The sequence below is a fragment of the Saccopteryx leptura genome, chromosome 3 (assembly GCF_036850995.1).
Source record: "Saccopteryx leptura isolate mSacLep1 chromosome 3, mSacLep1_pri_phased_curated, whole genome shotgun sequence".
Taxonomy (NCBI): Eukaryota; Metazoa; Chordata; class Mammalia; order Chiroptera; family Emballonuridae; genus Saccopteryx; species Saccopteryx leptura.
Genome location: NC_089505.1, coordinates 171,937,256 through 171,964,620, shown reverse-complemented (window position 1 = coordinate 171,964,620; position 27,365 = coordinate 171,937,256). Strand labels below are relative to the sequence as shown.

Genomic DNA, 27,365 nt, shown 5'->3' with positions numbered 1-27,365 from the left:
CTAAATCACCATCTTTATAAATTGCAGCAAGAATTTGGAGACCACTGCAGCTGACATTCCGGTAGACTTTATATTTGAACATAAAGTAGGGACTCAATTTTCAAGGCCTTATTGAGAGGCCCAAGGGACAATAAAATTAAGATGCACATCTTGTAATTTCTCTTTCCTGTGATAAGTAGACTCTTCCTGTTGAGATGAATTATGGTATTTCTGGTAGTGTCAAATTGATCCTGTCATGGGAACTTTCTCTTTCATGTGTTATTATTTCATTTTTAATCTGAGTAATCACATTTATTTTTGTTTAAATAATTAATAATTCATACAAGGTTTAAAGGGCTAGAAAATATATAAAGTTAGCTGTTCTCTCATGTCTTACCTCAGTTACGCATGTTCATTCCTGTTGTTTCCACGGATGATATTTTATGTTGTATTTTTCTACATAGATGGTCATAAACGCACATACTCATTATTTTCTAAATTTGCTGGTACACACCTTCTGCATCTTAGAGGTTTCTTCATATTCCTACAAACAGAGCTTCCCCTTTCACACTAGTGACTGTAGTGTATTCCTTTGTAAGCACGTCTCAAGATTTACTTTACCAGTATAAGACCCAGAAATTCAAAATTGTTTCTAGTCTTTTGGAATTACAAGAATCCTGATAGAAATTTAGTACTACATATGTCATTTTCAGCGAGGGTCAATAAATCTTAAGGTTTATTCCTAAGTGTGGACATGATAGATCAATAGTACTTGCTTTTTACATTTTGATACATATTTGTATTTCTGTAGCACATCGGAGAGACTGCCAGTTTCCTGAACCATTCATTGCCTACCTAGTGTCTTATCAAAACTTTCTTTCTAGACCATCTGACTGGTGACATGGCAACCTCCTCGTTTTACTTTGCAAGTCTGTTATAATCAATGAAGTTAAATATTTTTGCCTATTTAAAACATGTGGTTGTTGCTATTTGCTCTTTGTTTATAGGAATCATTGTAGCTGAAGAAATAAAATCCGTGACTATAATACAGATTACCAGTGTTTTCTTCACCTTACCATTTGTTTTCTTTTTTGTTTTACTTAAATCTTTAATATGAATAAATCATTTTCTAACATGTGTTTTATTTCTTTAAATTAATTAATTCTATCAAAATTAAACCCTTTTATACATAAGGCGCTGATGCTCTTTTGTAATCATTCTTTATTTTTAAACATTTTTTGGGTGAACCTACAATAACACACATACTTGAAAAAGACTCATAGTGTTATACTATTAAGACACAATGAACCTTCTATAAAATATTTACTGAAAATTCTTAGCCTATCTAAAAACGTAGCCCTAACTTCTTCACTCCAGCAATTATCTTCCCTGCTTTCCCACCGAGTGCTCCAAGTAATACACCACCTGCCACACTAACAATTTCTTTTAGTATTGAAGACCAACTGTTTTTATTTTCTTCAACCTCTTCTTTTAGTTGATTTATCTCTTTCATCATCTCCTCAGATTTCTTTTCAAATCCTTCATTAAGTAGTTCTGCTTGCATCTGTAAAAGGGAGAGAGTTGTCTTATGAAAGTTCCATATAATCATCTCTTTGTATTTAATGATTGCAGCAGCTCAGCACGTTCTATTTCTCTACTAGCTTACGTGGTGGTTGATGTATTTGTTCAAGTTTCCAGCTTTTGTTTCCTGATAGTGGGAGTAACCATGGTTTCAACTTTCCTAGGGTCCCTCAGCAAAATCTCACAGGGTTGGAGAGGAGTTAGGCTGAGTCAGAAATGACAACTATTACCGGGAATGTGTTCCTGTTCTAAGGATGTTTTTTGGGAAGAATGGAAGTTTAATTCTATTTCCCTATTGCACTGAAACAGGATGACTACACACATGTAACACATGATGGGAATTCTGACTCTCTGCAGAACACTGGTTATCACACTGCAGGTAGGGACAAAGTATGCATGGTACTCTGGGTATACAGAATGAATCAGGAAGACCTAGAAACTGATGCAGCATATTTAAGAGTTTTCAGCATTTTATATATCATATCAGATACAATCTGATATTTTCAACCAAATGAGTCCACATTAAGTTTTATTGATGGTTGTAACAAACATCCTAAGGTCTGAGGTCCTATTCACTTAGGGGCACAATGAGAACCTGAAATCACCACAAACAGCACTTCAGGAGCCTGGAGCAAGTCATTTGTACCCTGCAAACTCTAATACTACAGAAGATGTTGAAATTTTTTTTTTTTTTTTTTTGGTATTTTTCTGAAGCTGGAAACGGGGAGAGACAGTCAGACAGACTCCCGCATGCGCCCGACCGGGATCCACCCGGCATGCCCACCAGGGGCGACGCTCTGCCCACCAGGGGGTGATGCTCTGCCCCTCCGGGGCGTCGCTCTGCCGCGACCAGAGCCACTCTAGCGCCTGGGGCAGAGGCCAAGGAGCCATCCCCAGCGCCCGGGCCATCTTTGCTCCAATGGAGCCTTGGCTGCGGGAGGGGAAGAGAGAGACAGAGAGGAAGGAGGGGGGGTGGAGAAGCAAATGGGCGCTTCTCCTATGTGCCCTGGCTGGGAATCGAACCCGGGTCCCCCACACGCCAGGCCGACGCTCTACCACTGAGCCAACCGGCCAGGGCGAATTTTTTGATTTAAAGAATTAGAAGATCAGATTAATCTGACAATTCACTGAGTCATATGCCTTTGGATTTCCTTCAGGGTTTCTGACTTTAAAGTTTTGCTCTTCCCTTCATGAGGAAGCAGGTTCCTGTCCTTTAGGCTTTGCCCTGAACCCACATGGACTTACCTTCAGCTTGTGCTCCAGTGCCCTTTCCTGTTCTCTCAGGATGTTTTCTCTTTCTCTCTCCATTTTCTCCTTCAGTTGGGTTATGTTTTCCTTGAAGCTCTTCTCTTGAGCCTCCAACTTTTCCTCCTGTTCCTTCTGTTTCTGTCTTAGCAGCTCCTTTTCCTTCTCAGCTTCCAAATTCTTGGCATGCTCAGCTGTTCCCCAAGGGTTGTAGAGAGGAAAGAATAGCAGTTATAGCTGAGCTGTACTCCCCTAATTTCAGGGACTAAAATGACTTTAAAATGGTAAGGAGAAATCTGTTTCAGAATGTGTTGGAAAGGCATTAACTGACTCAATGAGCTTCCAGAATTTCCCTGGTTATTTTCAGTTTAGTAGAGTTGTAGGACAGAAGGACAGGAAGCACCTTGTTTCAGGAAGGTTTTGCTCTCACACCTGTTACAGGGCACTGCAGGAGCCTCCCCTCCCTGTGGTCAGAGCCCTGCCCTGTACCTGCTAGAGCCTTCTCCCCAGCAGTGAGGGCTTTGTCTGCCTGCAGGATGGATTCCTTTGTTGCAGCCTGTGACTGCAGGAAAGTCTGGAAGACCTCATTTCCCTTAAAAAAATAAATAAATAAAACAAACAAAGAAGAGCAAAGATTTGTTGTTCAATAAAACTACAAATTTGATCCTGAAAATTCTTCATCCTTCTTAGGATCCCATATTAATTACCTTTCGCCACAGCCACAATAAAAAATCCAACCTCTTTGGTAGAGTAAAACTCTGTATAGCAGCCTCTTTTCTAGCTCCCTAGCTTCTTATCTTAATGATGCCACCATCACAAACCCAGGTTCCAGACAGCCAGATTTAGGTACAGTTCTACAAACACTCATCCTCTATTATTACACTACCTGCACATTATTTTTCTTTGACTGGATTCTACTCTACCCTTTCTTTATTCAGATAGCATTTATTGATACTTTGGCTTGCAGCTTCTACTTTCTCTTCCATGAAGATCTGCTGAATTTCCTTCTAAGATTTGAATGGGATGTCAAGTACACAGACCTGACCCACCATCTCTACCACTCACTGGCTGTGTGTGCTTAGGCAGCTCAGTTAACATCTCAGTACATCACATTTCTTAGTTGTGTAATGGGGATGACAGCTGCACCTATATTCATATTATTCTAAGAATTAAATTGATAATCCAAATACAGCACCTAAGGTGATACCTGTAACAGAAAGTGAGTGCTCAATATATGTTAGCCATCATCATCATCACTATCATGTATACTTGCATGATAACCATATCTCATCATATCCAACTGACTATTTATATGTCCTACTTCAGTAAGATCATAAGCTTTTGGAGAACAGTGTTTCTCAAATTATATACCATATTTCCCAGTGTATAAGAAAGATGCTCCCATATATAAGATGCACCTAAATTTTGGGGCCTGAAATTTGAAAAAAATATATTATATAAAGTTATTGAACTCAAGTTTTATTCATCATAAAATTCATAAACTTCTTATCACTGTAAAAACTCTCATTCATTAGCTTGAGCTCATCTGTGTTTGATAATGAATCACTGTCTTTAACAATGAATGCAAAATCAAGTGTGAAAAAGTGGGAAATGCAAGTAAAAATGTCTACAACCACTCTATAAGTAGTATCCAGTTTTTAGACCACAAAATTTTTGAAATAAGGTGCATGTTATACAGGGGGAAATATGGTATTTCTTATGCTAAGCGCAAAAACTATTTATTAAATAAAACAGATGGTCTTTTTATATCTAGATTTATAATAATAAATTCCATATTTGAGAAGATCTATTTCTGGTTTATTTAAGATTATCTAACTAATTGTGTATACAAAAGCTGAAAATGTACAGATATCACCATGCTCTGCATTCTCTGCACATATGGTCCCATGGTCTTAAATTTTCAAGAGAATCCAGACAGACCCTGTGACTCCAGTGTGAAATTCTTTCCCCCTCTTTTTATACTTCACCTTAACTCCTTTCCTGGGCACCAGGTAATAGGACTTTTCAACCTTGTCAATTTCTTCTGAGTAGAGAGTGTATCCTCCAGGCTGAGAGAAATTTCCTCTCATAATGCCTTCTATCAGTGGCTCTGAAAGCTTCTTAAGCTGATCCTGGCAATATTTGACAGATGCCTCTTCATTCTGCAGCAAGAAATCATCTTTCTTCTTCTCTATGGTTTCCTGTCAGAGAAATGTGGAGAAATCCGAGGGAAAGAAGCTGTTAGAAGGGAAGGTCCCTCTGTGATTCTCTTGGAAGAAGTAGTCTGACTTTGAATTGAATAATGGGGCAAAATAGGTAAGTGGTATGGTCAACTCATCCCAGGACCACATCAAATTTACAAAAAAGTTATAGAACAATCAGCTTGGAGAATCATCTGTAGACTAGCATAACTGATATTCTGTCCTCTGTAAAACCCTTGGGGAACAGCTGAGCATGCCAAAAACTTAGAAGCTGAGAAGAAAAGGAGCTGCTAGGACAAAAAGAGAAGGAACAGGAGGAAAAGCTGGAGGCTTCAAGGAAAATATAACCCAATTGAAAGGAGAAAATAGAGAGAGAAAAATATAAAGAAGAAGCCACACAGGATTGGTAGGAAGGACAGATATGTGGAACAAGCATGTCCCATACCTACAGTGTGGTAATTAAGAATTGAGAAGGACAGCTCGGTTGGTCAGTCCCACCCTGTGGAATGATAAACCCCAGCCCATAAAACGAGTGCTTGGAAGAGGAGTTGCTGTAACATTTGTCTGTGAACACCTGAAAGATTTTAAATGAATGAGAAGAAAGTCTTCTGAATCCAAAGTGTTGCTTTTTATGGGCCTGAAAAGGGCTCAATTACTCATAAACTCACTTTCTCCAACCTTGCAGGGGTAGAAGTTTGAAAGACTCCAGAGATATACAAAGAGAAACTTAATTGGCTAGCTTCAGAAGATACAAAAGTCAGGGTAAAAACTGGTAAAAAGCCTCAACTCACATCATGGTGCCCACCAATGGGCTGCAAGCCTGATACTAGTGTCACCTGAGCTGTTCACAGCATAGTCTCTCCCAAGAACCATCACATCCAGTACAGGTGGAAACCAACTGCAGAGCATATTTTAACTCCCACCAAGAGGCCCTAAGGCAGATACAAATGGCAGTTGAACATGAATTACATTGGAACTTCTAAAAGGCTTCAAAACCAACACACCTGGTGGCCTGATTTAGTTTGCACCAGAGCACTATACAATCATTTCTAAAATGACATATCTGAATGGTGAGCTTAGTTGGCACCAGAACCATGCTATAAAGAAACTTTTGCACTGTGAGATCAGGATTCATACACAACTCATCCCTGTAGTCATCAGACCTTACTGATGTGTCAAGAGAAATGAAGGCTCACAACAAAAGGAGGGTACACAAATCCCTAGAGCAGCCAACTTAAGTTAACCAGGAAGACTGCACTATAGGTCACTACAGGACACTCTCTTCTTAATGACTGAAAGATTCCTTAACCTGGTGAAGGAAACAGACATATAAGTCCAAGAAGTGAAGAGAGTCCCAAACAAGATGAAGTCAAATAGGCCTGTCCTAAGATACATGATAACTAAAATGGCCAAGGTAAGAGATAAACAGAGAACCTTAAATGCAGTCAGAGAAGCAGTTAGTTATGTATAAGGAAGCTTTCATGAGACTGTCAGCTGATTTCTCAACAGAAACTATGCAGGCCAGAGATGATTAGCATGAAATAGTTAAAGTGGTAAAAAGCAAAGACTATAACCAAGATTACTTGACCCAATAATTTAATTTACACTTAAACAAGATAGAGTTTTGCAGACAAGAAAAAGCTAAAAGGTTCATCACTCCCAAGCATATATTGCAAGAAATGTTAAAGGTACTTTTTAAAGTAAAAAAATCAAAAATAAGAAATACAAATAAGGAAATATAGAAAAAATAACCAATTCTCACTAACAAATCCAAACACTTAATAAAAGCAGTGGATCAACTAAATATAAAGCTAGTACAAAGGTTAAAAGGCAAAAGTAGGAAGATTATATGTAATTACAATAAACAAAAATGCACATAAACCATACATACCGAGGAGTAAATCACTAATAAAAAAGAAACTTGGAAGAAGTAAAAATATTAGTGATTTTCAATTGTGTTCAAACTTAAATAACCATCAACTAAAAGTAGAACAGAATAGACATAACATGGTGTATATGAAGCAAATGGCAAGTGCAAACCAAAAATCTATAAGAGATATAAAAAAATAAAGAGAAAAGGAGGCAAACACAATGCTGTAGAAAGTAATCAAAACATAAGAGAGCAAGAGAATAAAAAAGAAATAGAGAACTATAAAATCATTCAATAAATAATAAAATACTAAAAACTACATGCTCATCTATAATTACATTAACTTTAAACAGACTAAATGCTCCAGTCAGAAACATGAAGTAGTTGAATAGATAAAAACACAAGAGTTGTGCATATGCTGCCTACGAGAGACCCACTTCAGATCAAAAGACACACACAAACCGAAAGTCAAGTGTTGGAAAAGAATAAAATTGCAGTAGCAATAGTTTTAACAGACAAGACTGACTTTCAAACACAGGCTGCAACAAGAGAGAAAGCAGGGCATTTAAAAATGATAAAGGGATTCATCAAACAAAAAATATAACTCATAAATATCTATGCACATAAAGTAGGAATATCTAAGTATATAAAGCAAATGTTGATAACATAAATTCAGAGATTGACATATACAGTTATAGTAGAGTAATTTACACACCATTGATATCAATAGATAGATCTCCAGCCAAAAAATAAACAAGGGAACACTAGCCTTAAAGTACACATTAATCTGGCCCTGGCCAGTTGGCTCAGCGGTAGAGCATCGGCCTGGCGTGCGGGGGATCCTGGTTCGATTCCCAGCCAGGGCACATAGGAGAGGCGCCCATTTGCTTCTCCACTCCCCCCCTCCTTCCTCTCTGTCTCTCTCTTCCCCTCCCGCAGCCAAGGCTCCATTGGAGCAAAGATGGCCCGGGCGCTGGGGATGGCTCCTCGGCCTCTGCTCCAGGCGCTAGAGTGGCTCTGATCTCGGCAGAGCATCGCCCCCTGGTGGGCGAGCCGGGTGGATCCCGGTCAGGCACATGCAGGAGTCTGTCTGACTGTCTCTCCCGTTTCCACCTTAAAAAAAAAAAAAAAAAGTACACATTAATCCATCTTTCAGGATCACTACAGTATGAAACTAGAATTAAATGACAGGAAGAAAACTGAAAAACACAAACATATAATATGCTACTAACCAAAGAAGGGGTTAACAATGAGATCAAAGGAAAAAAATTGAAAGATATTTGAGACTAATAAAAATAGAAACACAAGTACCCCAAAACTATGGGATACAGCCAATGGACATCTCAGAGGGACATTTATAGGCACACAGGCAGTGGTGGGATCCAGCTGGTTTGCACTGGTTCAGTAGAACCAATACCTAATTTTTTGCTGAGTTCGGCAAACCGGTTGTTAAAATGGCACTTGGAACTAGGGTTCTCTCTAAGGTGGATGCATGGGTAGCCGCCCAATGTGGAAATCACAAATGTACATTCCTTACTCTTTTTTAACATTCATCAGCGCAACAGCATATTCTAAGTGCCCGTAGTAATCTTCAATACGTCCATAAGTGAAAAAAATCGCATGTGAAGATGCCAATCAAGAAGCAGTATGGAAATACCTTAAATAGAAATTTTATTGTGTTTTGTCAGGTATTATTCAATATTTTTTCATTAATATTTTAAAAACACTTTTTTATAATCTAGTTTTGTATACCACTTTTATTGTTCTTATTCAAGTATTAAATGCATAAAAAACTACCTTTTGGTATGTTTTTTTTATACTTAAAATGGTCATTAGGGCAGAGAACCCGTTGTTAAATTATTTGAATCCCACCACTGAATACAGGCCTACCTCCACCAAAAACAGGAAAAACTTAAACAATCTATCCTTTCACTAAAGAAACCAGAAAAAAAAATAGACCAAATTAAGTAGGAGGAAGGAAATAATAAATAGAATGAAAATATATAAAACAAAGTCTAAAAAATATCAATAGAAAAGAAAAAATCAGAGAAGCCGAGAGCTGATTCTTTGAAAAGATATATGGAATTAATAATCTTTAAACAGATTCATCAAAAAAGAAAAGAAAGAGAAAAAGTTCAAGTAAATAAAGTCAGAATCAAAAGAGGAATAACGACAACTGACACAATAGAAATACAAAGGACTATAAGCATATATTATGAATAATTGTATGCAAACAATTTGAACAAGCTGGAAGAAATTCTTAGAAACATAAAATCTTTCAAAGCTAAATTGGGAAGAAATAAAATATCTGAACAGATTGATAACTAATGAATTATTGATAGCTAATTAAATTGAATCAATGATTAAAAAAAACCCTCCCAACAAACATAAGCCCTTATCAGATGGCTTTAGAGGTGAATTTAGAAAACATTCAAAGAAGAATTAGTACCTATTCTTCTCAAATTATTCCAAAAAACCAAAGAAGACTGAAGACCTCCAAAGTACTTAGAGGGTAACATCATCCTGATATCAAAGTCAGACAAAATATTCCAAAAATAGAAAGTTATAGGAGTATAACTGAAGTGCAAAGATCCTCAACAAAAGATTAGCTAACCAAATATAGCAATACATTAAAAAGTTCATATACCATGATCAAGTAGGATTTATTCCTGGGATGCAAAGTTAGTTCAACATTTGCAAATCAATGAATGAAATAAATCACATAAACAAAATGAAAAATTAAATAATATGATCATGTTAATCAATGCAAAAAAATTGACAATATCCAACATCAATTTATAATAAAATGGAGCAAATTTGGAATACAGGCTATATACCTTAACATAATAAAGGGCATGTATGAAAAACTCTCAGATAACATCATACTCAATGGTGAAAAGAAAAGTTTTTTCTTTGAGATCAGGAAAAGACAAGCATGTCTACTTCCACCAATTTTATTCAATATCATATTGGACATCCTAGTCACAGCAGTCATTACAAAAAAAGAAGTAATGATATTTAAATTAAAAAGAAAAAAGTAAAACTGTCATTAATTGCAGATAACATGATTTTATATATAGAGATCCCTAGAGATTTCATTAAAAACTATTAAAACTAATAAATAAATTCAGGAAAGTACAAAGATTCAAAGCTATGTAATATTCAGAAATTAATTGTAGTTTTATACATTAATAATGAATGATCAAGAAGATGATTTAAGAAAACAACCTCATTTATGACTATATAACAAAGAATAAAATGCCTAGGACTAAATTTATCCAGTGAGGTAAAAGAATTGTACTTGTAAAACTAAAAGATGCGGATAAAAGAAACTGAAAACAATACCAAAAACATGGAAAGATATACTATGGCCATATATGGGAAGAATTAACATCATTAAAATGTCCATAATATCCAAGCAATCAATAGATTCAATGCAATTTTTGTCAAAATACCAATGACATTATCACAGAGCTAAATAATCTTAAAATTTATGTGAAACCATAAAAGACCCTGAAGAGGCAAAGCAGTCATGAGAAAGAAGAACAAAGTTGGAGATATGCTCCTTGATATGAAACTATACAATCTATAGTAATCAAAACAGCATGGCAGTGACATAAAAACAGGTACCTAGGTCAATGGAAGAGAATGGGGACCCAAGACACAAGCCCCCACCTATTGGTGAATTAATCTGTGATAAAGGAGGCAAGAATATGCATGGGATAAAGACAGTCTCTTCAATAAATAGTGTTGGGAAAACTAGACAGACATATATACAAGAATAAACACAAAATGAATTACAGATTTAAATGTAAGAACTGAAATCCTAAGACTTTGACATCACTTCTAGTTTTACAGATATATGCTATGTCTCCATGGGCAGGGGAAACAATAAACAAACAAACAAACGAGACTAACTTAAACTAAAATGTTTTTTGCAGAGAGAAGAAAACCATCAATAAAACAAAAAATTACCTACTGAATAAAAAAAGATATTCACCAATGATATATCTGGTAAAGGGTTATATTCAAAATATATAAGGAATTCATACAACTTAACACACACACACACACACACACACACACACACACACAAATTAATAAAAGGGCAGAAGGCCTGAATAGACACTTCTCCCAAAGAAACATTCAGAATGCCAAAAGAATACAAAGATGCTCAATATCACTAATCATCAGGAAAATGCAAATTAGAACCACAGTGAGATATCACCTCACACTTGTCAGAATGGCTATCATCAATAAACAAACAAACAAACAAACAAATGTTGGCAAGGATGTTGAGAATAGGGAACTGTCATGTTCTACTGGTGGAATTTTAAATTGGTGCAGTCACCATGAAAATTAGTAAGAAAGCTCCTCAAAATATTAAAAAGTGAGTATTATACTGAATAAAATAAGTCAGACAAAGAAAGACAAATACCATATAATTTTACTTATATATGGAATCTAAAAACAAAATAAATGTAAAAACAAAATAGAAACAAACTTATAGAGAAGAAATTAATGGCTGCCAGATGGACGGCATGCAGTTTGGGGCAATGGGTGAAAAAGGGGAAGGGATTAAGAAGTATAAAGTACCAGTTAGAAAAACAGTCATGGGGATGTGATGTACAACATAAAAAATATAGCCAATAGGCCCTGGCTGGTTGGCTCAGTGGTAGAGCGTCGGCCTGGCGTGTGGGGGACCCGGGTTCGATTCCCGGCCAGGGCACATAGGAGAAGCGCCCATTTGCTTCTCCACCCCCACCCCCTCCTTCCTCTCTGTCTCTCTCTTCCCCTCCTGCAGCCAAGGCTCCATTGGAGCAAAGATGGCCCGGGCGCTGGGGATGGCTCCTTGGCCTCTGCCCCAGGCGCTAAAGTGGCTCTGGTCGCTGCAGAGCGACGCCCCGGAGGGGCAGAGCATCGCCCCCTGGTGGGCAGAGCGTTGCCCCTGGTGGGTGTGCATGCGGGAGTCTGTCTGAATGTCTCTCCCCGTTTCCAGCTTCAGAAAAATCCAAAAAAAAAAAAAAAAGCCAATAATACTGGAGTAACATTGTCTATTATTCCAGTGTAAGATGGGTACTAGACTTTTTGGGATGAGCAATCTCTAAGTTATGTAAGTGTCTAATCACTATGCATATGCCTGAAAGAAATATAATATTGTATGTTAACTGTTATTGAAAAAATTAAAAAGAAAAATAAAAGAAGCAGTCTGATAGCATCAGAGTGGACTAGGAATTGCAATCACCAAGCATCATGTGGAAAGTCCCTTATTTGCTTTGGCTCAGGCTCAATACCTGTGAAATGATGGGGTTGGTAGACATGAATTCCATGTGCCTTTCCCCCAGTTGATATAAAACTGACAATAACATTATATTATTTTCAGGTGTACAATTTAAGAATCAGTATTTGTATACGTTATGAAATGATAACCACAGTAAGTCTAGCTAATATCCCACACTTACATAGTTAGAAACATTTCTTTCTTTTTTTTTCTACTTCATTGAATTTATTGGTGTGAAATGGGTTAACAAAATTATACAAATTTTAGGTGCACAGTTCTACCAATCATCACTGTATTGTGTGTTCACTATCCCAAGTGAAATCTCTGCCCATCATTTATTTTCCTCTTGATAAATAGTTGTAAGATTTACTCACTAGCAACTTTCAAATATGTAATCTAGTATTATGCATGGTTTCTTTTTCAGAAGTAAGACTAATAGACAACAAACAATAAAAAATTCAACAGGACTTTCCTCTGCAAACTTGGGTTGCTATGGAAAAAAAGACAGAATGGGGCAAAAGGAGGTTTACAGCTGTGAGTACACAAAATACAGAGTTTATTCTTGTGTAATTTATTGATTATTTTCCATATGAACAACTGTAAGCCTACTTCTAGCCACCATGTATTTAAATAGCAAATCAACTGCCCAGTAATGAGTTGTGGTCTCTGAACAGTCTTAAACTAGTCATAAATATTTTCAATGAGAGTTTGTAAAACAAAACAAAACACAAAAACAAAAACAAAAAAAACCCCAGAAAAATAAAATTTATTTTCTTTATTTCTGTATTTAAATAAATTTGGGTTCCTTGTATATGAATTGAGAGATTTTTGTAACCTATATTTAAAGAAAGGTTCAAAGACAAACTTTTTGTGAAGGTGCCTATAGTAAGTAGAATTATGAAGTCTTCTAACTGTTCTCTTTCATTTATCCACTCTCTACATAGTACATGGGCCTATGGATGTGATGAATATGAATCTAATGATTAGATTATGTTATACAGTCCAGCTTGATTTCTTTTTTATTCATTGGGATGCAGGGAGGCAGAGACAGACTCCCGCATGCATCTCAATCAGGGTCCACCCCACAGGGGTGATGCTCTGCCCATCTGGGGCATTGCTCAGCAACTGAGCTCTTTTTATGCCTGAGGCAGAGGCTATGGAGCCATCCTCAGTACCTGGAGCCAACTTGCTCCAACTGAGCCATGGCTGCAGGAAGAGGGGAGAGAGAGAGAGAGAGAGAGAGAGAGAGAGAGAGAGAGAGAGAGAGAGAGAGAGAGAGAGGGAGAGAGAGAATGAAAAGTAAAAGGCGGAGGGGTGGAGAAGCAGAGGGGCACTTCCCCTGTGTGCCCTGACCAGAATTCCAACTCCAGACATCCACAGTGGAGCCTATGCTCTACCACTGAGTCATCCAGCCAGGGCCCAGCTTGATTTTAAGATGGGAATTTCCAGTTGGGCATTGCCTAACTACGCGAAACTTTTTATTTTATTTTTTAATTTTTTTGGTATTTTTCCGAAGTGAGAAGTGGGGGGAAGGGAGACAGACAGAGTTGGGCATGCGCCCAACTGAGATCTATCCGGCATGACCACCAGGGGGTGATGCTCCACCCCTATGGGGCGTTGCTCTACTGCAATCAGAGCCATCCTAGCACCTGATGTGGAGGCCATGGAGTCATCCTCAGAGCCCGGGCCAACTCTGCTCCAATGGAGCTTTGGCTGCGGGAGGGGAAGAGAGAGAGAGAGAGAGAGAGAGAGAGAGAAAAGTAGAGGGGAAAGGGTGGAGAAGCCAATAGGTGCCTCTCCTGTGTGCCCTGGCCAGGAATCGAACCTGGGACTTCCACATGCAGGGCCGACGCTCTACGGCTAAGCCAACCAGCCAGGGCGCGAGCCTTTTAAAGCAGCTTCTCCAGTTGGTGGTAGAGACGGTTCAGAGAGATTGGAAACAATACAAGGATATGATGCACCATTACTGGCCTGAAGATGGAGGGGAGTTTCCTAGAGCCTCCGTATGACATAAGCTTGTTTGAACCTTGTTTTCAGCTATGGTCTCTGAGCATGGCACTCATAACTTGTGCTAGAATCTGACCTGAACAACATGTGTGTTGTTTTAAGTGGCTAAGCACACGGTCTTCTGTTTTGTAGTAATAGAACATAAAGAATCTTGTGAAAGAAGTGTGGATAGTAGTCTGTATAGCTCTGTCACTCAGAAGAATCCATGCTCATTTTACAGTGAGAGACATGCACTGTGGATCACAAAAGGGGTTTCTCGGCATCATTTTAGGACAGTTTTCAAGAAGAATATATACTAAGACATATTACCATAAGCTTCTTCTGGAACTCCCACTTGTCATCCTTGAAGGAGCGCTCCATGAACAATTGAATGGCTTCCCTCTCGCAGGCCATGTGCACACCCAGCAGCTCCTGGAGCGTGTCTGTGGGGAAGCTCACTCGCTGCGCCATCTGCTGGCTGTAGTGCTCGGCTGCCTTCTGGACAGCCGCTGAGTTCTCAATCTGGGCCAGAGTTGTCACCGCGTTCTCCAAACAAGGCACTGCCCCACTGTTGATAGCACCCACATAGGCCTTTGCCAGAGTCCCCAGTCCTGAAAGATACATGCTATTTAGGAAATGAAATGCAACTTCTCACTAATTGTTGTACAAGTTTTAGAGAGCAGCATTCTAAAACAATTTTATTGAAATAATTTTTTTTGTTTTCTCGTTTTTCTTCTCCCCATATTTTTCCTTGTCTGCATCCTTATCTTCTCCTTTCACTTTTGTGTGTCCTGTCTACTATTTTTTAATGAATTCTTTGGTTGACATTAGTTAATATTTTATAGGTTTCAGAAATACAATTCTATAATTAGTCATTTGTATACTGTATTGTGTGTTCACTATCCCAAGTCAAGTCTCCTTCCATCACCCTTTATGCTCTACATCCTCATCCCCATTTCCCCTCCCACATTTTACTCTGTAATCACTATACTGTTGTCTGTGTCTAGGATTCTTTTTGTTCTTAATCACTTCACCTGTTTCACCCTGTCATCAATCCCCCTCTTCCCTAAGCTTTCTGTCAGTTCTTTCTGTGTCTGTTTCTACTTTGTTTATTTTGTTTATTAAATTCCATGTATGAATAAAATAATAGAGTACTTCTCTTTCTCTGACTGGCTTATTTCACTTAGCATAATACTCTCCAGGTCCATCCATGCTGTTACAAAAGGTAGTATTCTCTTCTTTTTTATAGATGTGAAATATATTCCATGATGTAAATGTACCACAGCTTTTTTATACACTCACACTCATCCACTGATGGACAATTGGGATGCTTCTAAATTTTGGCTACTGTAAATAACTGCAATGAACATAGGGGTGCATATATTCTTTTGAATTAGTGTTTCAGGCTTCTTTGGATATATCCCCGGAAGTGGAATTGATGAATCATAAGGCAGTGCCAGTTCTAATTTCTCCATTCTGCTTTCCACAATCTAAAAATTTTTACCTACAATTCATGACGGTTCCCTATTCTCCACCTTCTCTATTCTCACTAACACTTGATATTTGTTGATTTATTGAAGGTAGCCATTCTGACAAGCATGTAATGTTATCTTATTGTGGTTTTAATTTGCATTCCTCTGATGAATTGTGACATTGAGCATGTCTTCATATGTCTATTGGCCATGTGTTTGCCCTCTCTGGAGAAGTGTCTATTCGGGTCTTCTGTCCATTTTTTAAATTGTTATTTTTTATGTTGAGCTGTTTTAGATATTAAGCCCCTATAAGATATTTCATTGGTGAATATGTTGTCCATTCAATGGGTTGCATTTTTATTTTGTTAATGGTTTTTGTTTGTTTTGTAACATCTTTTAGTTTGATATACAGGGAATCTTTGGGTTACTACAGTTTCTGACATACGATGTTTTGAGTTTATGATACTCACTTCCATAAACACTTAAAAAAACTGAGATGTGAGTGTTTTGGCTTTCACTGTTAGCGTCATACTCATGGACTATGTGGGCAAACTGGTTTGGTTGCATGCGGTGGAAGAATATGCAGTACATTGTAAATACAGTATATTTATGTCCTTTTCCTTTTTCTGTGGCTTAGTTTTGTTGTTATGTTCTAGGTTATGATTTTGCAACTGTGTTAGGATAGGTCAGTGACTTAGGCTAGGGTGTATTTCGACTTACAACAAAATTCGGGTTACGTCACTGTCATAGGAACAAAACTGTGTTGTAACCGAGGACCCCCTTAGTCTCATTTGTTTATTTTTTTTGTTATCCTTGCCTGAGGCAATATATCAGAAAATATGTGGCTAAGAGAAATGCACACAATTTTACAGTTCATGTTTTCTTCTGGGTTTTTATGGTTTCAGTACTAGTGTTTAAGTATTTAATCTATTTTCAGTTTATACTTTGTATAAGAAAATGGTGTACTTTCATTTTTTTGTACTTCTCTGCCCAATTTTCCCAATACCATTTATTGAATAGATTTCTTTACTCGCTGTATTTTTTTTGTCCATTTTGTCAAATATTAATCAATCATATAGTAATGAGTTGAGTTCTGGGCTCTTTATTCTTTTCCATTGATTTACATGACTGTTTTTATGCCAGTGCCATGCTGTTTCAATTACTGTGGCTTTGTATTATTTGTATCAGGTGGAGTGATTCCTCCAACTTTGGTCTTCTTTCTCAAGAGTTGCTGTGACTATTTGAGGTCTTTTGTGGTTCCACATATGTTATTTGAACTATTTCTTCTGGTTCTTTGAAATACACCATTGGTATCTTGATAGGAATTGTATTAATCTGTAATTGCTTTGAGTGGTATGGAATTTTAAAGATGTTAATTCTCCCTATTCATGAACACAGAATACGCTTCTATTTATTTGTATTTTCTTCAGTGTCTTATAATTTCCAAGTAAAGGTCTTTTGCATCTTTTTTTTTTTTATAAATTTTTATTAATGTTAATGGGATGACATTAATAATTCAGGGTACATATATTCAAAGAAAACATGTCTAGGTTATCTTGTCATTAAATTATGTTGCATACCCCTCGCCCAGAGTCAGATTGTCCTCCGTCACCCTCTATCTAGTTTTCTCTGTGCCCCTCCCCCTCCCCCTAACTCTCTCCCTCCCTCCCTCCTGCGTCCTCCCTCCCCCCACCCCTGGTAACCACCACACTCTTGTCCATGTCTCTTAGTCTCCTTTTTATGTTCCACCAATGTATGGAATCATGTAGTTCTTGTTTTTTTCTGATTTACTTATTTCACACCGTATAATGTTATCAAGATCCCACCATTTTGCTGTAAATGATCTAATGTCATCATTTCTTATGGCTGAGTAGTATTCCATAGTGTATATGTGCCACATCTTCTTTATCCAATCTTCTATTGAAGGGCTTTTTGGTTGTTTCCATGTCTTGGCCACTGTGAACAGTGCTGCTATGAACATGGGGCTACATGTGTCTTTACGTATCAATGATTCTGAGGTTTTGGGGTATATACCCAGTAGAGGGATTGCTGGGTCATAAGGTAGTTCTATTTGCAGTTTTTTGAGGAACCACCATACTTTCCTCCATAGTGGTTGTACTAACTTTACATTCCCACCAACAGTGTATGAGGGTTCCTTTTTCTCCACAGCCTCTCCAACATTTGTTATTACCCGTCTTGTTGATAATAGCTAATCTAACAGGGGTGAGGTGGTATCTCATTGTAGTTTTGATTTGCATTTCTCTAATAACTAATGAAGCTGAGCATCTTTTCATATATCTGTTGGCCATTTGTATTTCTTCCTGGGAGAAGTGTCTGTTCATGTCCTCTTCCCATTTTTTTATTGGATTGTTTGTTTGTTTGTTGTTGAGTTTTATGAGTTCTTTGTAAATTTTGGATATTAGGCCCTTATCTGAGCTGTTGTTTGAAAATATCAGTTCCCATTTAGTTGGCTGTCTGTTTATTTTGATATCAGTTTCTCTTGCTGAGCAAAAACTTTTTATTCTGATGTAGTCCCATTCATTTATCTTTGCCTTCACTTCTCTTGCCATTGGAGTCAAGTTCATAAAATGTTCTTCAAAACCCAGATCCATGAGTTTAGTACCTATGTCTTCTTCTATGTACTTTATTGTTTCAGATCTTATATTTAGGTCTTTGATCCATTTTGAATTAATTTTAGTACACGGGGACAGGCTGTAGTCGAGTTTCATTCTTTTGCATGTGGCTTTCCAGTTTTCCCAGCACCATTTGTTGAAGAGGCTTTCTTTTCTCCATTTTGTGTTGTTGGCCCCTTTATCAAAGATTATTTGACCATATATATGTGGTTTTATTTCTGGGCTTTCTATTCTGTTCCATTGGTCTGAGTGTCTATTTTTCTGCCAATACCATGCAGTTTTGATTATTGTGGCCCTATAATATAGTTTAAAGTCAGGTATTGTAATGCCCCTAGCTTCATTCTTTTTCCTTAGGATTGCTTTGGCTATTCGGGGTTTTTTATAGTTCCATATAAATCTGATGATTTTTTGTTCCATTTCTTTAAAAAATGTCATAGGAATTTTGATGGGAATTGCATTAAATTTTTATATTACTTTGGGTAATATGGCCATTTTAATTATATTTATTCTTCCTATCCAAGAACAAGGAATATTTTTCCATCTCATTGTGTCTATTTCTATTTCTCTTAGCAATGCCTTGTAGTTTTCTTTATATAGGTCCTTTACATTCTTTGTTATGTTTATTCCTAGGTATTTTATTTTTTTTGTTGCGATCGTGAAGGGGATTATTTTTTTGAGTTCATTTTCTAATATTTCATTGTTGGCATATAGAAAGGCTATGGACTTTTGTATGTTAATTTTGTATCCTGCAACCTTACTGTATTGGTTTATTGTTTCTAGTAATCTTTTTGTGGAGTCCTTTGGGTTTTCGATGTATAGGATCATATCATCAGCAAAAAGTGATACCTTTACTTCTTCTTTTCCGATATGGATGCCTTTTATTTCTTTGTCTTGTCTGATTGCTCTGGCCAGAACTTCTAGCACCACGTTAAATAAGAGTGGAGAGAGTGGACAACCCTGTCTTGTTCCTGATTTAAGGTAGAAAGTCCTCAGTTTTATGCCGTTTAATATGATGTTGGCTGATGGTTTATCATATATGGCCTTTATCATGTTGAGATATTTTCCTTCTATACCCATTTTGTTGAGAGTCTTAAACATAAAATTGTGTTGTATTTTATCGAAAGCCTTTTCTGCATCTATTGATAAGATCATGTGGTTTTTGTTCTTTGTCTTGTTGATATGGTGTATTACGTTAACCGTTTTACGTATGTTGAACCATCCTTGAGATTCTGGGATGAATCCCACTTGATCATGATGTATTATTTTTTTAATATGTTGTTGTATTCAATTTGCCAGTATTTTGTTTAGTATTTTAGCATCTGTATTCATTAGAGATATTGGTCTGTAGTTTTCTTTTTTTGTGCCATCCTTGCCAGGTTTTGGTATGAGGGTTATGTTGGCCTCATAAAATGTGTTTGGAAGTATTGCTTCTTCTTCAATTTTTTGGAAGACTTTGAGTAGAATAGGAACCAAGTCTTCTTTGAATGTTTGATAGAATTCACTAGTATAACCGTCTGGGCCTGGACTTTTATTTTTGGGGAGGTTTTTAATAGTTTTTTCTATTTCCTCCCTGCTGATTGATCTGTTTAGGCTTTCTGCTTCTTCATGACTCAGTTTAGGAAGGTTGTATTGTTCTAGGAATTTATCCATTTCTTCTAGATTGTTGTATTTGGAGGCATATAGTTTTTCATAGTATTCTACAATAATTCTTTGTATATCTATGATGTCTGTGGTGATCTCTCCTCTTTCAATTTGGATTTTATTTACTTGAGTCCTGTGTCTTTTTTCCTTGGTGAGTCTTGCCAAGGGTTTGTCGATTTTGTTGATCTTTTCAAAGAACCAGCTCCTTGTTTTATTGATTTTTTCTATAGTTTTTCTGTTCTCTATTTCATTTATTTCTGCTCTGATTTTTATTATCTCCTTTCTTCGGCTGGTTTTGGGTTGTCTTTGTTCTTCTTTTTCTAGTTCCTTAAGGTGTGAAGTTAAGTGGTTTACTTCGGCTCTCTCTTGTTTGTTCATATAGGCCTGAAGTGATATGAACTTTCCTCTTATTACTGCTTTTGCTGCATCCCATAGATTCTGATATGTCGTATTTTCATTTTCATTTGTCTGTATATATCTTTTGATCTCTGCGCTTATTTCTTCTTTGACCCATTCATTTTTTAGAAGTATGTTGTTTAGTTTCCACAATTTTGTGGGTTTTTCCCCTTCTTTTTTACAGTTGAATTCTAGTTTCAAGGCTTTATGATCAGAGAATATGCTTGGCACAATTTCAATTTTTCTAAATTTGCTGATATTGTCTTTGTGGCCCAACATATGGTCAATTCTTGAGAATGTTCCATGTACACTAGAGATAAATGTATACTCTGTCGCTTTGGGATGAAGTGTCCTGTAGATGTCTATCATATCCAGGTGTTCTTGTATTTCGTTTAAGGCCACTATATCTTTATTGATTCTCTGTTTGGATGACCGATCTAGAACCGTCAGCAGTGTATTGAGGTCTCCAGGTATGATTGTATTTTTGTCAGTTTTTGTTTTAAGGTCAATAAGTAGCTGTCTTATATATTTTGGTGCTCCTTGGTTTGGTGCATATATATTAAGGATTGTTATGTCTTCTTGATTCAGTGTCCCCTTAATCATTATGAAATGACCATTTTTGTCTCTGAGTACTTTTTCTGTCTTGTAGTCAGCATTATTAGATATGAGTATTGCTACACCTGCTTTTTTTTGGGTGTTGTTTTCTTGGAGTATTGTTTTCCAGACTTTCACTTTGAATTTGTTTTTATCCTTGTTGCTTAGATGAGTTTCTTGTAGGCAGCATACAGTTGAATTTTCTTTTTTAATTCATTCTGCTACTCTGTGTCTTTTTATTGGTAAGTTTAATCCATTTACATTTAGTGTAATTATTGACACTTGTGGGTTCCCTATTGCCATTTTATAAATTGCTTTCTGTTAGTTTTGTATCTTGTTTGATTCTTCTCTTTTGTTTTTCTATCGTTTGTTTTTGTTTGTTTGTATTCCATACTTCTTTCCTCTGTTGCTACTTTTTTTAAGTCAAGTGTTTTTGTGGTGGTTTTTTCAAGGGTGGTTACCATTAAGTAATGAAAAGGGTACCTACCATATTCATTGTAGTACCCTTTCTTATGAGTATTTCTGTGCTTCATCGTCCTTTGCTACTGTTAATCTTCATCCTTTCTCCCCTTTTTTTTCTTTTGTTGTCACAGTTTAAGTTTGGTTTTATTGTTTTCTTGGTGGAGCTATTACTTGTGGTTACATTTTCTTTTGTTCTTTGAATCTGGTTGGAAAACCCCCTTTAGTATTTCCTGGAGTGGGGTCTTTCTGATGATAAATTCTCTCATCTTTTCTGTATTTGTGAATATTTTTATATCTCCTTCGTACTTGAAGGATAGCTTTGATGGGTATAGTATTCTTGGCTGAAAGTTCCTCTCTTTCAGGGCTTTAAATATTGGGGTCCACTCTCTTCTAGCTTGTAGAGTTTCTGCTGAGAAATCTGATGATAATCTAATAGGCCTTCCTTTATATGTTGTATTCTTCTTTTCCCTGGCTGCCTTGAGAATTTTTTCTTTGCCATTGGTTTGTGTCATCTTCATTATTATGTGCCTTGGAGTGGGTTTGTTGTGGTTAAGAAAACTCGGTGTTCTGTTTGCTTCTTGAATTTGAGGCTTTAGTTCTTTCCACAGGCTTGGGAAGTTCTCATCTAATATTTGTTTGAGTATATTCTCCATTCCATTTTCTTTCTCTTCTCCCTCTGAAATACCTATTATTCTTATGTTATTCTTTCTGATGGAGTCAGACAATTCTTGTAGGGCTTTCTTGTTTTTTATTATTTTTGAGTCTCTTTCTTCTTCTCTCTGTTGTGCCTCAAGTTGCTTGTCTTCTATTTCACTGATCCTATCTTCTATCTGGGCTGTTCTATTAGCTAAGCTTGTTACCTCGTTTTTCAGCTCTTGAATTGAGTTTTTAATTTCTGTTTGATTTGTTTTTATAGTTTCAATTTTTTGGTAATATATTCTTTGTGATCATTGAGTTGTTTTCTGATTTCCCTAAATTGCCTTTCTGTGTTTTCTTGTATATCTCTGAGTATTTTTAAGATTTCTATTTTAAATTCTCTGTCATTTGGCGCCAAGGCTTCCAATATGTTAAATCTTTTCTCCATAGATTTTTCCACATCTATTTGTGTTACCTCTCTATCTTTTGTATCCATAATGTTCGATTTCCTTTTTCTTATTGGCATCTGAAGGTGGTCTTGTTGATAGTGTTAATTAGAATTAATAAAAAATAAAAAGGAAAAAAAAAAAAAGGAAAACACTCCACAAAAAAAAAAAGTAATAATTTATCATTTCCCCCTTTTTTCTTTCTTCTCTTCCCCTCCTCTCACCTCCTTAGGGAAATATCGTGATGACTTGTGAATTATATTATGCTAAATGGAACAAAAACTGCCTAGAATGGAGGGCCTAATTTGGGGTGAAGAGTTCAAGGGGCAAAAAAGGGAGTAGGGACCTACTAAATGCAAAAAAAAAAAAAAAAAAAAAAAAAAAGGAGAAAATCTTAGACAAGCATAAAATGATTTGCTTGTAAGTGATGGTCGACTAAGAGATATAATGAGAGGGATAAGAGGGAAACAGAAAAAAGGAGAGAAAAAACAATAATTAAAGAAGAAAAAAATAAAAATAAAAATAATAAGTAAAAATCTGTTGTATTAAGTGGAGTGAAGACTAAATACAATGGAGACTTTGGGTTGGGAGGAATGCTAGTGAGTTAAAAAGCAATGTAAAAAGTGCCCAAAATGCCACAAAAACAAACAAATAAAGGAAAACCAAGAACAAAAGCAGAAGAAGAAAAAAAGAACAAAAAAAACCCCCAAAAAGAACTTGAGTCCCAAATTAATTAATTTGTTTGTGATTGAGGCTTAAATGGGAGGAAAAGTAAAAGGAGAAAAGAAGAAATGAATAGAAAGGAAAAAATAAGAAAAAGAGAGAAACGAAGGAAGAAAAAAAAGAAAGGAAAAAGAAAACAAAATAACAAAAGGGGAGAGAGTGAGAGTTAAGGGTTTTAGAGTATAACTCTAAAGGAGAGTTAGGATGAAGAAAAGAAATAAAATGTAACACTCATGGGTAGTGTAGTTCAAGAAAATGGTAGCATAAGATGAGCAGAGAGTAAAAGGACCGAGGTGGAAGAAATAGAAATAATAATAAAGGCAATAAGAAAGAAGAAAGAAACAACAACAACAAAGAATTAGTGGAACAAGTTATAAAGTCTGTGGATTTTTCTTGATTTTGAGAGGTTAACTTCTTCCTTTTTCTTTTCTCTCCCTCTTCCTGGTCAGTGACTCTGTACCCCAGGTTCTGCCCCTGTGTCACTCTTAGGTAGGAATTTGCAGTTGATGGGATTCTATGGCAATGTCATATAATTGGCTTTAGTCTCACTGGTAGTCAAGGCTTGTTGGCGTTTGCAGAGTCCAACAATGAGAGAGTTTGCTTTCCTGGAGTCTCTTTCCTAGTCTCCCCTTCCTGAATTAGCAGCCTGGTGATCCAGCTATGAGGCTGCCACTGCTTCTGTCTGGGGAGTAAGAGGCTCAAAGAGCTGGGAAATCCCCAAGCTATCCTCACTCAGCGCAAGGCTCTGGGTAAGGCTCTGGCAGAGCCTCCAGCGTAATCAGGTGGGGCTGGGAGTCAATTGTTGTCAAGGTGACTGTTCAGCGCCTATCATTCAGTTGGACCACTCAACCCAGGCTTTCCACACTTGGTAGCCTGTTTTGGCTGGGAAGAAGAAGCACTAGTTGCTGCTTGCTGTATAGATCTTAATATCTGCCAAGTCTCTCTTGTTAGGTATATCCCTGAATATGGAGGCTCTGTCAATCAGAAGTTGCCTCCGCCCCTTTAGCGAAAGGCACTGAAAAATATCACGCCTCTTGTCTTAGATCACTGAACTGGGAGAGATCTTATCAATTAGAGCCCCGTGGGTGCGTAGATTTCGTGGGTTAAGCTAATTTCAGTGATTGGATCCGCAGCTGTGCTCCAGAAAGTATTTCAGGCTGCCTGCGCACCCCTCCCCCCAACGCTTGATTGTTAGCTTGAATGGCTGGGTGAGGTGCCCCGCTCACGGAGAGAATCTCCTGACTAGGAAAGACAGCCTTGGCTCCCCTCCCGGACCACGGCACGGGGCGTGCGCGCGGTTTCTCAGCACGCCAGTGGCCGGGGACTCTCCGGGCCGCGGCACGGGGCGCGCACGCGGTTTCTCGGCACGCCAGTGACCGGGGACTCTATGAACCGCGGCACGGGGCGCACGCGCGCGGTTTCTCGTCATGCCAGTGGTTGGGGACTCTCCAGACCGCGGCATGGGGGGCGCGTGCGCGGTTTCTCAGGGCATGCAGCGGCGGCCGCCAGTGCCCAGGCTGCCGTTCCCCGAGTGTGGGCGGGCAGGTGCATGTGTGGGTTGACTCACCACAGGTGTACTCCCTCCTTGTCAACAGTCCTTTTGCTTTCAGTGTGTGTTTGGAACTCTGGAATGCTCTGAGGATAAATTTTTCTGTTTCTAGTTGATAAATTTGTTGAGATTTTGGGGAGATCTGTCGGACGCGCTGCTCACGGCGCCATTTCCGTGACGTCACTCTCCCGGTCTTTTGCATCTTCAGTTAAATTTATTACTAGGTATTTTTTTATTTTTGAAACAATTGTGAATGAAATTTTTTTATTAGTTTCCATTTCTGATGTTTTTTTATTGGTATATAAAAATAAAACCGATTTCTGAATATTTAATTTGTGTGCTGCTAGTTTACTGAATTGATCAGTTAAAGTAATTGTTTGATGAAATATTTATTGTTTTCTATTGACAGTATCCTGTTATCTGCAGATAATGATAGTTTTACTTCTTGTTTTCCAATTTGGATGCCTTTATTTCTTCTTTTTGTCTGAATGCTGTGGCTAGGATTTCTAGTACTGTGTTGAATAAGACTTGTTTCTGATTTTAAGAAAAATGCTTTTAGTTTTTGTTCATTGAGTATGATATTGCCTGTGGGCTTGTCAAACATAGCTTTTATTATGTGAAGTATGTTCCCTCTATTTTCACTTTGCTGAGAGTCTTTATCATAAAAAGGTTCTAAATTTTATCAAATACTTTTTTTACATCTATTAATATAGTCATGGCGTTTTTATTCTGTTTTAAAATGTGTTGTATCACTTCTATTACTTGTGGATATTGTATTATCTTTGCATCCCTGGAATAAATTACACTTGAGCATGGTATATCATCTGAAAATATTACTGGGTCTGGTTTGCTAATATATTGCTGGAATTTTAACATCTATGCCTACTGGGGATATTGACCTATAATTTTCTCATTTTGTAGTGTCTTTATCTGGTTTTGAAATTAGGATAATGGAGGCCTCTTAAAATGAGATTGGGAATCTTTTATGCCCTTGAATTTTTTTGTAATAGTTTGAGAAGGATAGGTGTTAGTTCTTCTGAATGTTTGTTAAAATTTACTGGTAAAGCTGTTCAGTCCTGGATATTTGATATTTGTTTGTTGAGAAGTTTTTGATTACTATTTCAATTTTATTTCTTGTACTCTATCTATTCAGATTCTCTGATTCTTTCTGATTCAATTTTAGAACACTGCATGTTTCTAGGACTGTATCCATTTCATCCAGATAGTCCATGTGTTGGCATATAGTAGCTGGTAATATTTTCTTACAATCTTTTGTATCTCTTTAGTCTCTGTTTTTACTTCTCCTTTTTATTTCTGGTTTTATTTATTTGAGTCCCTTTATTTTCTTTTTCTTGATGATTCTGGTTAAGGGTTTGTCAATCTTGTTTATCTTTTCAAAGAAGCAGTACTTAGTTTTATTGGTCTTTTGTATTGTCTTTTAAATTTTTATTTTAATTATTTCTTCTCTGTTTTTTACTGTTTTTTTCCTTCTACTCACTTTGGGCTTTGTTTGTTATTTTTCCTTTAAAGTTCCTTTAAGTGTAAGGTTAGACTGATTATTTGAGAATATTCTTTTTTTTGAGGTAGGCCTGTAATGCTTAGTTTCCTTCTTAAGACTGCTTTCACTGTGTCCTATAGATTTTGGGTCACTGTGTTCTCATTTTCATTTGTTTCAAGGTATCTTTTGATTTCTTTCCTAATCAGATCATTAACCTATTAATTGTTTAGTAATATGTTATTTAGCCTCCATGTCTTTGTGTGTTTTTCAGTTTTTCTGTTTGTTTTTTTTTGTGATTGAGTTCTAGTTTCATTCTATTGTGGTCAGAGAAGATGCTTTATACGATTTCAATCTTCTTAAATTTATTGAGATTTCTTTTGTGTTCTAAAACGTGGTCTATCCTAGAAGATGTTCCATGTGGACTTGGAATAAAGGTATATTCTGCTGCTTTGGACTGAAATGCTCTGAAGATATCTGATTTCATGTGTCATTTTAAGGCCACCATTGTTCTATTGTTTTTCTGTATGGAAGATATACCCTTTCATGTCAGTGGAAGGACAAAATCCTTCCATTTAACAATGGAAGTGTTAAAATCCCCTATAAGGACTGAATTATGGTCAATTTCTTCTTTTATGTCCCTCATGATTAATTTTACATATTTAGGTGCTCCTGTGTTGAATGCATAAATGTTTATAAGGGTTATATTCCCTTGTGGATTGCTCACTTGATCATTATAGTGTTCTTTTTTGTCTTTTACTATAACTTTTGTTTTAAAGTCTATTTTGTCTGATATAAGTATTACTACCCTGGATTTTATTTTCCTTTCCATTTTCATAAAATATCTTTTCCATTCATTTATTTTAGTCTGTGTCTTTCATTCTGCAGTGGGTCTCCTGTAGACAGCAGATCTGTGTTCATGTTTTCATATCCATTCAGATACCCTATGTCATATGAAGCCATTTACTTTTGATGTGATTATTGATAGGTATGTGTTTATTGCTGTATCAGTCTTTTTTTTTTTTTTGTGAAGAGACAGAGTCAGAGAAAGGGACAGACAGACAGGAAGTTAGAGAGATGAGAAGCATGAATTCTTTGTTGTGACACCTTGGTTGTTCATTGATTGCTTTCTCATATGTGCTTTTGAATGGGGGTGGGGGGGGGCTACAGCAGAC

General features: G+C 37.0%; 1 protein-coding gene across 6 annotated transcripts in view; it reads right to left on the bottom strand.

Annotated features, from left to right (window-relative positions):
• Positions 1–1,127: 1,127 nt before the first annotated feature.
• The window catches only part of LOC136400349 (guanylate-binding protein 4-like), a 63,943-nt gene continuing 37,705 nt past the window's right edge, over positions 1,128–27,365 (bottom strand). For 3 of the 6 annotated variants that reach the window (XM_066376860.1, XM_066376861.1, XM_066376862.1), the window contains exons 8-12: positions 14,474–14,754; positions 4,794–5,006; positions 3,295–3,397; positions 2,806–2,999; positions 1,129–1,543 (exon numbers count right to left, since the gene is read on the bottom strand). In XM_066376860.1, coding sequence (XP_066232957.1) covers positions 1,325–1,543; positions 2,806–2,999; positions 3,295–3,397; positions 4,794–5,006; positions 14,474–14,754 — 1,010 coding nt within the window. In that variant the 3' untranslated portion in view covers positions 1,129–1,324. Of the gene's footprint in view, positions 1,544–2,805; positions 3,000–3,294; positions 3,398–4,793; positions 5,007–14,473; positions 14,755–27,365 lie in introns of all 6 variants that reach the window. The other 3 variants (XM_066376865.1, XM_066376864.1, XM_066376863.1) reach the window with 2 other exon arrangements.